The sequence below is a fragment of the Phocoena sinus genome, chromosome 2 (genome assembly GCF_008692025.1).
Source record: "Phocoena sinus isolate mPhoSin1 chromosome 2, mPhoSin1.pri, whole genome shotgun sequence".
Lineage (NCBI taxonomy): Eukaryota > Metazoa > Chordata > Mammalia > Artiodactyla > Phocoenidae > Phocoena > Phocoena sinus.
In genome coordinates, this window is record NC_045764.1 from 31,922,531 (window position 1) to 31,935,760 (window position 13,230).

At 40.1% G+C, this 13,230-nt stretch overlaps 1 protein-coding gene across 1 annotated transcript in view; it reads right to left on the reverse strand.

Annotated features, from left to right (window-relative positions):
* The window catches only part of TRPM1 (transient receptor potential cation channel subfamily M member 1), a 116,942-nt gene that overhangs the window by 32,307 nt on the left and 71,405 nt on the right, over window positions 1-13,230 (reverse strand). The window contains exons 18-19 of the mRNA XM_032621675.1: window positions 9,695-9,987; window positions 7,057-7,285 (exon numbers count right to left, since the gene is read on the reverse strand). Of these exons, the coding sequence (XP_032477566.1) occupies window positions 7,057-7,285; window positions 9,695-9,987 (522 nt within the window). The remainder of the gene's footprint in view (window positions 1-7,056; window positions 7,286-9,694; window positions 9,988-13,230) is intronic.

Consider the following 13,230-nt stretch of genomic DNA (forward strand, 5'->3'; position numbering starts at 1 on the left):
CGAGCCTGTGCTCCGCAACGGGAGAGCCACAACAGTGAGAGGCCCGCGTACCACAAAAAAAAAAGTATACCGTTTCTCTTTTGGTGATGTTAGCAGCAGTTGATGTCAATTCATCAACTCACTGGGGTTGAAAATTGGTGCTGTTCTAATGCTATCATTTGGTTTCCATTTCTTGGCTGGAATAATTTTACAGAGATATTTCCCTCATCTACTCAGTGGTTCAGGTCATACAGAAAATGCAGGATAAATGCTTGATTCTTTCCCCTTTATGTACCTGTTTTCAAGATAATGAATTGATTTCCTATCAGCTACTGAAGGTAACTAATTTTTCTTTTTTTAACTATTTCGTATTCCCACCAGCAGTGTAGAAGAGTTATAGTTCTTCCACATGCTTGCCAACACTTGGTATGGTCAGTCTTTTAATTTTAGCTTTTCTAGTGGGTGTGTAGTGCTATCTCATTGTGGGTTATTTTTATTATAAAGTATTCAATTTAGTTAAACTAAAAAACTAAAAACCAGTTCACCCATTTCTCCCACTCCATCCTCACCCCTGCTTCTGTCAACAACCAATCTGTTCTCTGTGTCTATGAACTTGCTTTTTGGTTTTTTTAGTTTTCACATGTAAAAGTCATCATAATGTATTTGTCTTTCTCTGCCTGACTTATTTCACTTAGCACAATGCCCTCGAGGTCCATCCACATGGCAAATGGCAAGATTTCATTCTTTTTTATGGCTGAATAATATTCCATTTAATATATGTATATATATATATAAAAGTATAAAATATACATTGTGTATATATAATAATATTCCATTGTGTGTATATATATCATTGCATACATATATATGTACATATATATATATATATATCACAATTTTTTATCCATTCATCCATCAATGCACACTTAGGTTGTTTCCATGTCTTGGCCATTGTAAATAATGCTGCAATGAACCTAGGGTGCAGATATCTTTTCAAGTTAGTGTTGTTTTCTTTGGATAAATACTCAGTTGTGGAATTGTTGGGTCATATGGTAGTTCTATTTTTAATTTTTTGAGGAACCTTCATACTGTTTTCCATAGTGGCTGAACACCCACCAACATTCCCACGAACAATGCACCAGCGTTTCCTTTTCTCCACATCCTTGCCAAAACTTCTTATTTCTTGCCTTTTTGATGATGGCCATTCTGACAGGTGTGAGGTGATATCTCATTGTGGTTTTGGTTTGTATTTCCCTGGTGATTTGTGATGTTGAGTATATTTTCACGTGCTTGTTGGCCATCTGTATGTCTTCTTTGGAAAAACGTCTATTCAGATCTTCTGCCCATTATTTAATTGGGTTGTTGGTTTGTTTGGTTTTTTGCTTTTAAATTGTATGAGTTCTTTATATATCTTGGATATTAGCCCCTTATCAGACATACAATTGCAACTATTTTCTCTCATTCAGTACGTTGCCTTTTCACTTTGTTGATGATTTCGTTGGCCGTGCGGAAGCTTTTTAGTCTGATGTAGTCCCACTTGTTTATTTTTGCTTTTGTTGCCTTTGCTTTTGGTGTCAGATTAAAAAAAATCATCACCATGTCAAGGGCTTATGTTTTCTTCAAGGAGTTTTATGGTTTTAGGTCTTATGTTCAAGTCTTTAATCCATTTTGTGTTAATTTGGGGGTATGGTATAAAATAGTGGTTCAGTTTCATTGCATGTGGCTGTCCAATTTTCCCAACATGATTTATGGAAGAGACTATCCTTTCCCTATTGTATATTCTTGGCTTCTTTGTCATAAATTTATTGACCATATATGCATGGGTTTATTTCTGGGCTCTCTATTCTGTTCCAGTGATCTATGTTCCTGTTTCCATTGTTTTAATTACAATAGCTTTGTAATAAGGTTTGAAATCAGGAAGCATGAAGCCTCCAGCTTTGTTCTTCTTTCTCAAAACTGCTTTGGCTATTGGGAATCTTTTTGGATCCCCATAAAGTTTAGGATTGCTTGTTCTATTTCTGTGAAAAATGCTACTGGAATTTTAATAGGGATTGCATTAAATCTGTATATTGCTTTGGGTAGCATGGACTTTTTAACAATATTAATTCTTCTAATCATTGAGCATGGAATATCTTTCCATTTATTTGTGTCTTCAATTACTTTCATGAATATCTCATAGTTTTCAATATACAGGTTTTCACGTTCTTTGTTAAATTTATTCCTAGGTGTTTTATTCTTTTTGATACAACTGTATATGGGATGACTGTTTTCTTAATTTTTCTTCCTGATAGCTCTTTATTAGTGTATATGTTTACTTAAAAATATTGTTATGAACTCATGGATTTAAAGATATTTACTATTCATTGCTATTAGTAATAGTATTGAAAGCCAAACTGTCCTGTTTGTTTGACCAGTGGAAGCCTCTTCATGTTTGCTCCTGGGTTCCCCTGAACTGACCCTAGGGGTCCTTGATAGCTTCTTTAACATCTGGTGTGTCAGATCTTCTGGGCTCATCTTGTTCATATCCTGCTACAGACCTGGAATCAACCATTTCTCCAAGAAGTTCTGGCTTCAGTGAATGGGAAATGATTTTTCAAAGCCACAATCTGGGCACTAGGAATGTTCATGCTTTTGGGTAGGTCTTTGTTTCTAGGCTTTTCATTGGCCAGAGCTGGAATGAATTCATATTGATGCTTCCAATTAAGTACTATAGGCTTTTCTGCTTATCCTCTTCCAGATTACATCTGTGTTTCCTTTTCTTCCTCACCAAGTCCTAGTTCTCAAGGACAGAGGGGGGTAACAGAATTAAAATATCTCACTGTTAATCAGTTGCTTTAACTTAATAGTTTCAGAATAATGATGTTAATACTACCACTATCAATTATGATTACTGAAAAGTTACACTTTTTTTGTACAGGTGCTCCCCATTCTCCTCTCATTTTTATTTTTTTATTTGATTTTATTTTTTTAAAAAGATGTAATTTTATTTATTTTTGGCTGTGTTGGGTCTTCGTTGCTGCGCACGGGCTTTCTCTAGTTGCAGCGAGCAGGGGCTGCTCTTCATTGAGATGTGTGGGCTTCTCCTTGCTGTGGCTTATCTTGTTGCGGAGCACAGGCTCTAGGTGCGCGGGCTCAGTAGTTTTGGCTGGAGGGCTCTAGAGCGCAGGTTCAGTAGTTGTGGTGCACGGGCTTAGTTGCTCCATGGCATGTGGGATCTTCCCAGACCAGGGCTCGAACCCATGTCCGCTGCATTGGCAGGCGGATTCTTATCCACTGCGCCACCAGGGAAGTCCCTCCTCTCATATTTAAATGGTTCTATTATACCTATATTATCAGAACATATAGCTGTTATATACTATTTTCTCTCCCACTTAACTGTCACTTAGTTTTAACACTACAAGTAAATATGTATCTGATGCTATCAGCCCTGTTGCTGATGCCTCTCTGGTTATTTTGGTTGTTGGAGATTCTTTCTCTAACAGATTCTTCAGAAAGTGCTCATAGGAACAATATTTCCCTGAGTTCTTGCCTGTTGGCAATATGTCACGTGTACCCTTTATATTTGACCATCACTTTTGCTAGATATAAAATCTTTGCCTCAATTTTCTTTCTGGGAGTATTTTTATATAATACACACCATTTTTATTTTCTGACATAAATGGTTGCTATTGAAAGTCTGATGATAATTGAATTTTTTTCCCTTAGAAGTCACTTGATTTTTTTTTTTTTTTTGCCTAGAAGCTCAAAGAATTCTTTTTTTCATTAAAATCCAATAACTTTATTAAAGTGTGTCTTGATGTTGGTTATTCTGGGTTGATGTACTCAGGTTCCCAGAGTGTTTTTTTAAATATATAGTTTCATATCATTTGTCTTCAAAAGAAATTTTTGAATTCTAGTTTGAGACACTTGCTTCTATTTCTGGTTTTAGCTGTTATGGATACTTTCATATTTTTAGCAACATAGGCAATATCTTATGTTGCTATTTCTTTGTTAATTTAAGTACTATCTTAGTCATCTAAATATCTATTGACATCCTATTATTTTAGATGAGACTTTATCTTAATTTATCTCCTTCCCCCTCTGCTCCCATTTTTAACCACCACATCAGTACTTTCAGTTCCTATGAAGTCACTTTTGTAACTTTACACAATAAACTGGAATCTTCACCTCTTGTTTCAACAACTCTTGACAGTTCTGATTCCCCACTTTACAACATGGGGATATTATGCTGTTTACCCCTCTCTCTTCCCCTTCCCACCAGCCAACTTTTCTTAGCTGTACCTTTACTTTCATAGTTTCATACTTGATAACCTTTGTATTATATTTAGGATTTATATTTAGGTCTTCAATACTCTATTGGATTATTCTAAAAAACTGAAGATCAATAAAAAGCATTTACATTTTTATTACCGTATAAAATACTGTCAATTGTACAGCCACATGGCGTGCTGTGATTGCAATTTTAATGTAGAATTCTGGTGCTACTAGAGAAACCTGATCATGGTATCAAAGGTCAAATGGTCTTTTTTACCTTCTATCACTCAAAAATCATACCAAATTTTAAGTTAAATCATAACCGAGCCTTAACTTTTGTGTGCAGTTTTTTTTGTTTTCCCTGGTATTTGATTCTACTTCTATTTTCTCATTAATGATTATGAACTCTTTTTGTTTCCCTAACCCATACCCCTGATACTTTATAGCATCTTAGTCACTGCATCTATTTGTTGGAATCATTTCTGTTCTTCTGTGTACTTTCTTCTTGCATATCACTGACTCTTTGCACTCATTTCATCCAACTGCTTTTTCATATGGGGATTTTTAAAAACTGGGGCTTGTTTCTTGCATTCCACATCACCTGTGTTCTTGCAATTTTGAACGCTTCTTTCAGTGGAATGCCTGCTGAAGTACTTTTTCTGAAGGAGTAAGTAGAAAGTATATAACTTGAATCTTTGTCTATCTTAAATAGATATCCTATCCTCATGTTTAAAATAGCTGGACTGGGGGCTCCCCTGGTGGCGCAGTGGTTGAGAGTCCGCCTGCCGATGCAGGGGACACGGGTTCGTGCCCCGGTCCGGGAAGATCCCACATGCCGCGGAGCGGCTGGGCCCGTGAGCCATGGCCACCGAGCCTGCGCGTCCGGAGCCTGTGCTTCGCAACGGGAGAGGCCACAACAGTGAGAGGCCCGCGTACCGCAAAAAAAAAAAAAAAAAAAAAAAAAAAAAAAAAATAGCTGGACTGGGTAAAAAAAAAAAAAAAAAAAAATTCAGGTTCCAAATCCTCTCAGAACTATGAAGGCCTTGTTTCAGTGCCTTCTAGGTTTCAGTATTATTAATGGAAAGTTTGATGCCAACCTGATGTTCATCCCTTTGTAGGAAACCTGCTCTTTTTTTAAAAAAAATCTTCAGGATCTTCTCATTATTCTTGATATTCTAAAAACTATTTATTAATATCCAAACTTATGTATAATATCAGCTTAGTGCATTGTGTATAACTGGGTAATTAGGCATGACATTTATTTAAAGAAAGAAATGGAAATTTTTATTCAAGCCAAATTTGAGGATTATAACCCAGGAAAAGCATCTCAGAAAGCTTTGAGAACTGTTTCCAACACTTTTTTTTTTCTTTGCGGTACGCAGGCCTCTCACTGTTGTGGCCTCTCCCGTTGCGGAGCACAGGCTCGAGACACACAGGCTCAGCGGCCATGGCTCACAGGCCCAGCTGCTCTGTGGTATGTGGGATCTTCGCGGACCAGGGCACGAACCCGTGTCCCGTGCATCGGCAGGCAGACTCTCAACCACTGCGCCACCAGGGAAGCCCCAGTTTCCAACATATTTTTAAGAAACGAAGTGCCTTCTGTATGTCAGAACCCTGATGCCCAGGATAACATATATGGTCTTTTCTTTATCCTCATAGCAATCCCATGAGCTCAGTATAATATTGCCATCACAGAGTAGGTTATCTGAAGATTAGAATATCTCCTTAAGATAACCTAGTCATTAACAGTAGTAAACAGCAGAGCTGGGATTTGGTCTCAGTACAATTTTCTATCCCCTAAATCCTTTTCAAACACTTTCATAGCTTCATATTCTCTCATAAAGCCCACAGAACAAAAACACTGCCAATTAAAATGATATCAGACAGCAACCTAAGTGTCTGTCCATTGACAGACGAATGGATAAAGAAGATGTGGTGTATATACACAATAGAATATTATTCAGCCATAAAAAAGGAACGAAATAATGCCATTTACAGCAACATGGATGGACCTAGAGATTATCATACTAAGTGAAGTAAGTCAGAGAGAGACAAATATCATATGATATCGCTTATATGTGGAATCTAAAGAAAGGATACAAATGAACTTATTTACAAAACAGAAATAGACTCACAGACATAGAAAACAAACTTGTGGCCACCAAAGGGGAAGAGGGGGAGGGATAAATTGAGAGTTTGGGATTAACAGGCACAAACTACTATACATAAAATAGATAACCAACAAGGACCTCCTGTATAGCACAGGGAACTCTACTCAATATCTTGTGATAACCTATAATGGAAGAGAATGTAAAAAAAAGAATATGTATATTTATATATATATATCTGAATCACTTTGCTGTACACCTGAAACTAACACAACCTTGTAAATCAACTATATTTCAGTAAAAGTTTTTTAAAAAGTAAAACAAAACGATATCAGACAATTTCAGAGTTATAAGGGCATCTATAGAAATAGAGCTCAGGTGTCTGCTTTAGTGGCGGGTGGCTGGTCCAGGGATGCATGGCTAGCTAGGGTGGACTCCAAGCCTGTAAGCAACTCATGCTGCAGGTCAGGCTCTGGCGTTAGACCACGTGGATTCAGGAGCCAGACCCATGCCTTGCAGCTCAGATCCTATCCCTTAATCTTGAAGCTTCCGGTTCTCCTGTAAGACAAGGATTGCCATGGCGTCTCCTTCCTGGGGTTGTTCAGAGTCATGGATGTATAAACCACAGCAAGTGCTTAGCTCAGCCAGGCAGGGAGTCAGAGCTCACGGGTGGCACTTGTCACTATACCGTGCTTACCGACCACGTCACGCATACCTTCAGGCCAGGGTTCTTCCTCATCCGCAGCCTTCCCATCCACATGTCAGTCAGCAGCATCTGGCTGCAGGTGTGGGCGATGAAGTCCCGATGTTTGGCTGCGACAGCCAGTTTGAGGCAGGTCGAGTTGCTCCAGTTTTTCAGCTCGTAGGTCAGCAGTTTCATGGCGATCTGCTCGTCATGCTTGTAGGACTGGTCCAAGAGCTCCACAGCAAGCTGGCCAAAGTCTCTGCAGAGACAGAAATGGGAGCAGGGGGGTCACATGCTCTTCATTAGAGAGCTGTGTCCGCGGGGATGTCGTGGAGCCACAGGACACAGAGTCTTTGACTCCCTGTCCTCTGGGAGCTCCAGGGGATGTCCCCAGAGGGGACGGCCAGGGGCCAGGGGCTGTGCTTATCCATGTCAGGGGCTGACTGCTCTTGCTGTAGATGGAGCTTTAGGTGGATCCCAAGTCTGTCCCTCAGGCCCCAGGGACAGAGCAAAGACAAAGTCCCTTCCCTCAGGCATTCACGGAACAGGGATGCAGATGGAAAAGATGGCAAATGAGAGTTTGAAAACAGCGCTTGTGGGACTGGAAGTCAGAACAGTGGCCATCCTTGGTGCAGGGGAGAGGTGGACACTGAAAAGGCCTCCAGGAGGGCTGGTGGCACAGGTAGGGTCCTGTTTCTTGAGGGTGCTGGTCAAAGTCGTGTGCTGGGTTTGTGAACAGTCATCAAGCTGCATGTTTTGCACACGTGCCTTCTCCCGTATGAGTGTAATACTTCAGTGACACATGGATTACAAGAGCACTCTCAGTGCTGTGAAGGAGACAAGGTCTAGTTGCCATGAGGAACCAGAGCAGGGAGGACCAATTGCTGGAGGTGGGGGAGGGGGAGTGATGGGAACCAAGTGGCGGATGGAGAAGGGGACACAGGTGATTTGCGAACATAAGATGTATTCCCTTTCCACATGACCCTGATGCGAGGATTTAATGATAGTCATGAACATTTCTTGTTCCTTCAACTTTTTGTGTGGCATCGATGTGATTAAGGTACAGTCCTACAGGGATCACCTTTCTTTGCTTTGGTTTCTCCATTTTATAGAAGATTTGATGCCAGTTCTGAGTGGAAGGATGAAAAAGGGAGGCATTACTTGTGGGGGATGGAGACACTGACTTTGCAGTATCTTCTAGCCTCAGGCCCCACGGGCTGCAGAGGGTCACCACGAGGGTCCTCTAGGAAGCAGAGGGACAGGTTGCCAACAGATGGAGGAGGGGAACGCCTCCCTATTTGTAAGAGTCTTGAACACCTGATGTTTAGAAGTCAGCTAGTGATTTTAGAAATCCAGTCCGAAAGATAAGCAGGGTGCTTCACAAAACAAAGATACTACATGTTGGCAGAGGGGCCTGTGTACAATTCAAGTTCACATGTCGCTAACGTTGCACGGGGACTTCTGGTTTCTGGTTCCACACGTAAGGGACTTGGAAGTTGCCACTCTGTCCTAATAAAAAGTACAAAAGCTCAACAAACTCAAAATCCACGACTTTTCTAGACTCATCAGAGAATTGAGGTCACAGGGCAAATTGCTGTCCACCAAACTGGAAAGACAGAAGGCAGATACTGAGAATCACAACTTAATGGAGCACAAAGCCGGGGAACCAGCGCCAGGTTGGAAAACCTGAACTGTAATTGATGAGTTTCTGGAGGCCCCGTGAGGACAAGTCTGCAAGTTAATAACTCCGGGTGGCCCAGGCTTAGAGAAGTGTCCACATTTTTGTGAGTTTTACCTCCAGGAGTCCCACCAAGTTCTCACAGAGAAGATGGGGGAAGAATCCTCTCATGCTGCCATCTGGGAGAGGGGAAAGGGTCCATTCTGAACTATGCCCAGAGCACTCTGTTCTTCATAGCAAGGCCTGCCCTCGGGGGAAACTGGCTAACCAGAGCTTAACCTATTGGTGTTTTATCAGAGCCTAACTGAACTAGAGGGAGGGAAATACCCAACTCCAGCTCCCTGTAGCCGTCCTAAGGGGGGGGGGAAATCCAGAGGTACTTGTGAAGGTCAAGTCCAAGGGCACAGGTTCACTAAGGTTGTTTCCTTATGAAAATTGGTCTCATTGTCTTTGCACTAAAATTGTGTTTCCCAGAAACAGAATCATGGACATAGAGAACAGACCGGTGGTTGCCAAGGGGGAGGGAAGTTGGGGTAAGCTTTCATATATAGAATGGATAAACAAGGTCCTACTGCATAGCACAGGGAACTATATTCAATATTCTGTGATAAACCATATGGAAAAGAATATTTAAAAAATGTGTATATATATATGTATATATATGTATATGTACAACTGAGTCACTCTGCTGTACAGCAGACATTACCACAACATTGTAAATCAACTATATTTCAACAAAAAAACATATAATGATTAAAACTGGGTTTCCATAGTTTGCACCAGAAGGCAGTCAACAAAAACAATGAGAGTCCAGAAACACCTCAGAGAGACAGAAGGAAAAATGCTGACACAATGGACAAAGCACTTGATGAACAAGCTTTAAAGGTAATTGTACTTAAGTGAGAGATACATTTGCCACCCTTCCCAGCAAAGGGACAGTGCTCAGGACCATAGTGTCTCCTGGTCCTTAAATTCCCTCTGGACACTCACTTTGAGTTGTTGTCCAGGTCCTGGGAGATGTCGTCCACCAGCTCGCTCTCGGAGGACTCGTGGGCCATCGACTTGTAGAGCTTGCAGGCCACCAGAGCCTTCGCCATGCTCTCCTCCCCCCGCTGCCAGAGGAAGACTGCCATTTTTTGGCGTTTCATCAGCACAGCCCACACCATCAGCTCGTGGAAGGGGTACTGGAATCGACTCACGGCAGGGTCATCCACATCGATGTCCAACTCCTCCTCCTTTTTCTTCTTCTTCTTTTTCTTCCCTTTGGCTGGAGGCTCATCATCCTGAGGAGAGAGAAGCACCTTTGCCATGGTTCTGCCATAAACGTGCAACAAAGGGTTTCAGGACAACTGGAAAAACGGAAACCTCTCCCTCCAAGGGAATAAAGAGAATTCTAAGTACCTCTGCGGTTTCCAACCAGTGTACTAATTCTTTTGAAAAGATGCACATGTTTATTATGAGAAGTAAACCATCGAAGACCTAATGAGCTGAAAAGGCATACTACTGTTTGAAGAGTTTATACGCCTGGGTTTCTTTTCCCCAGAAGCCTCTAAAAATTGAAGAGATACCGCAAAACTAAAACAAAGAAAACACTTCAATCCAAATCACCCCATGGGAGAGAGAAAGCCTGTAGCTTATTTCCTCAGGGGAGTCTTCAAGCACCAACATTCGTTTGCCAGATACCGCTGAACCAGAGATTAATAGGAAAAATGTAAAAGGGGATGGAGAAAAATGTCTTGTTTCCCTACTAATGGTTTAAGGAAGCAAGTGTTCCGTTTTTTAAAATTATAATTAATTAATTAATTTCTTGTTGGCTGTGTTGGGTCTTTGTTGCTGCACACTTTCTCTAGTTGCTGTGAGCGGGGGCTACTCTTTGTTGCGGTGAGCAGGCTTTTCATTGTAGTGGCTTCTCTTGCTGCGGAGCAGGGGCTCTAGGCCCGCAAGCTTCAGTAGTTGTGGTGCCCGGGCTTAGTTGTTCCACGGCATGTGGGATCTTCCTGGCCCAGGGCTCGAACCCGTGTCCCCTGCATTGGCAGGCAGATTCTTCTTTTTTTTTCTAAATATATAAAGTAATAGCTTTATTTTGAACTTTATGGAGGGTCATGGAAATATATGGGGCTCAGACTATTCCAGGCTAGGGCTTCAGTACCCAGTAGAATAACAGAAATGGGTATTTGCTCTTTTGCAAACAGCTTTCTTGTCAATGATCCACTTTTATTCTTATACTGACTCTGAGAGGTTGTGAATGTCTTCCATTCCATCAGATGAGGAAGTTGTGACCCAAAGTCTGAATAATTTGCCCACATACACACAGCTGGAATGGCTGGGCAGGGTGGGGGTGAGGGGGGTGACTGGCTCTCCAATTCCTATCACATGTTGTTCATGAATAACCCAAGTTTTATAACCTTATAATGAGTTGTCCAACATTTTAATTGAAACTATTGTATATTGCCTTAGATTGAAATGTTTTTGTTCAGGGACTTTCCTGGTGGCACATTAGTTAAGAATCTGCCTGCCAATGCAGGGGACACGGGTTCAATCCCTGGGCCAGGAAGATCCCACATGCCACAGAGCAACTAAGCCCGTGTGCCACAACTACTGAAGCCCATGCACCTAGAGCCCATGCTCCACAGCAAGAGAAGCCACTGCAATGAGAAGCCTGCACACCGCAACGAAGAGTAGGCCCCGCTCGCCTCAACTAGAGAAAGCCCGTGCCCAGCAACGAACACCCAATACAGCCAAAAATAAATAAATTAATTAATTAATTTAAAAAGTGTTTTTGTTCAAATTTTCTAATTTGTCCCAGTAAAACTACAGTTTCGGTCATTTAGGAAGGTTGGTCTACATAGGTTAAAAATTGACATTATGGAAATTAAAAAATAAACATAGCTTTATTTTCAAGAATATATCCAGTCAAATAAAAATCCACTAAGGACTAATGAAATGCTGTAAAACAGAAACCCTTTTAAGCCTATCTTTCAATAACACATTGTATTATTAAAATACTAGTTGTATGCAAATTCTGTTAAAGTAATTTTAAGATTGCTAGAGAAAGAATATAACCAACAAGGGATTAATTTCCCTAAAATGCACGAATAGCCACAAAGCAACAAGAAAAAGAAACAACCTGATAAAATAACAAAAGATATGAACTGGAAGTTAAAAAGAAATTGACCCATCCACAATCACAGTAAGAACCTCTAAACACCCCTCACTTAGAAATCAATTTGAAAAAATTAGTACAGATAGAAGCAAATTGAATAATAACATTACCAAGTTTGATCTGACAAAGACGTATACGTATTGTACCCAACAAGCCAGGAGTACACATTTGTTTCTAACACACATGAATCATTAACAAAATTCCACCTGGCATTATTCCCTAATTCTTTTGAGATTTTTCTATATCAACAAATTCCAGATATCAGAAATCATGTAGTATACACTCAAAGAATAAAATTAAAAATCAACAAGAGTAGGATAACAACAATAACAAAATTCTGTATCTGGAAAATTTTAAATACACTTATAAATAACTTGTGGATTAATGAGGAAAGTATAAACTGTTTAGAAATGAATTGCAATGAAAGTTCTACTTACCCAAACCTGTGGGATACCATGAAAACAATGCTCAGAGAAAAAATTTATACTCTTTATGCATTTATTGGCATACAGGAAAGATTGAAAATAGGCAGGGACTTCTCTGGCAGTCCAGTGGTTAAGACTTCACGCTCCCACTTCAGGGGGCACAGGTTCCATCCCTGGTTGGGAAACTAAGATCCCACATTGCACATAGCATGGCCAAAACAAAAAAAAAAATGACGTGAACACTATAAATATGGTATAGTTTGGAGTCCCTTGGGAAGGGCCTCTTTCTCATATACTCCCAAATAATCTTCCCCCATCTAACCCAGTGCCTTGACAATCTGTCAATATAGATTGATTCCTTTAAACTAATTAATTAAAATAAAAATTTTTTGAAAAAGAAAATGGGCAAACTTCACTCTCAAATTGAGTCAATAAAAATAATACAGTAACTCCATATAAAGTATATGGAAGGAATGAATACAAATAAAAGATATTAATAAAACAGAAAAAAGAAAGTTGCTTAATAAAGCAAAAATACCAATCAAATCTGAAGGCAAGTATGGTTAAGAAAAAAAGGGAGAAGATATAAAAAAATTGGAACAAGAAATGGCACACAACTAAAGATATTGAAAAAATTAGAATACTATGTAAAGGTTTATACCAAAGTACTTGCAGGTCTAGAAGTAAATTGTTTGCTAGGAAAATATAATTGACCAAAGCTGACTCTAGAAAATAGAAAAGCTCCATGAACTCATGTTATGAAAATTATTATAAAGGCAGTGAAAAATATGCCCCTAAAACACAGGACTGGGACCAGGCTATTTTACAGGAGAGTTCCACCAAACCTTCACCCAACAGATAAAGCCAACATGATGCAACCAACCTAAGAGAGCATGGACTTACGGAAAGCTGCATATCATAACCCTTCTAGATATGCT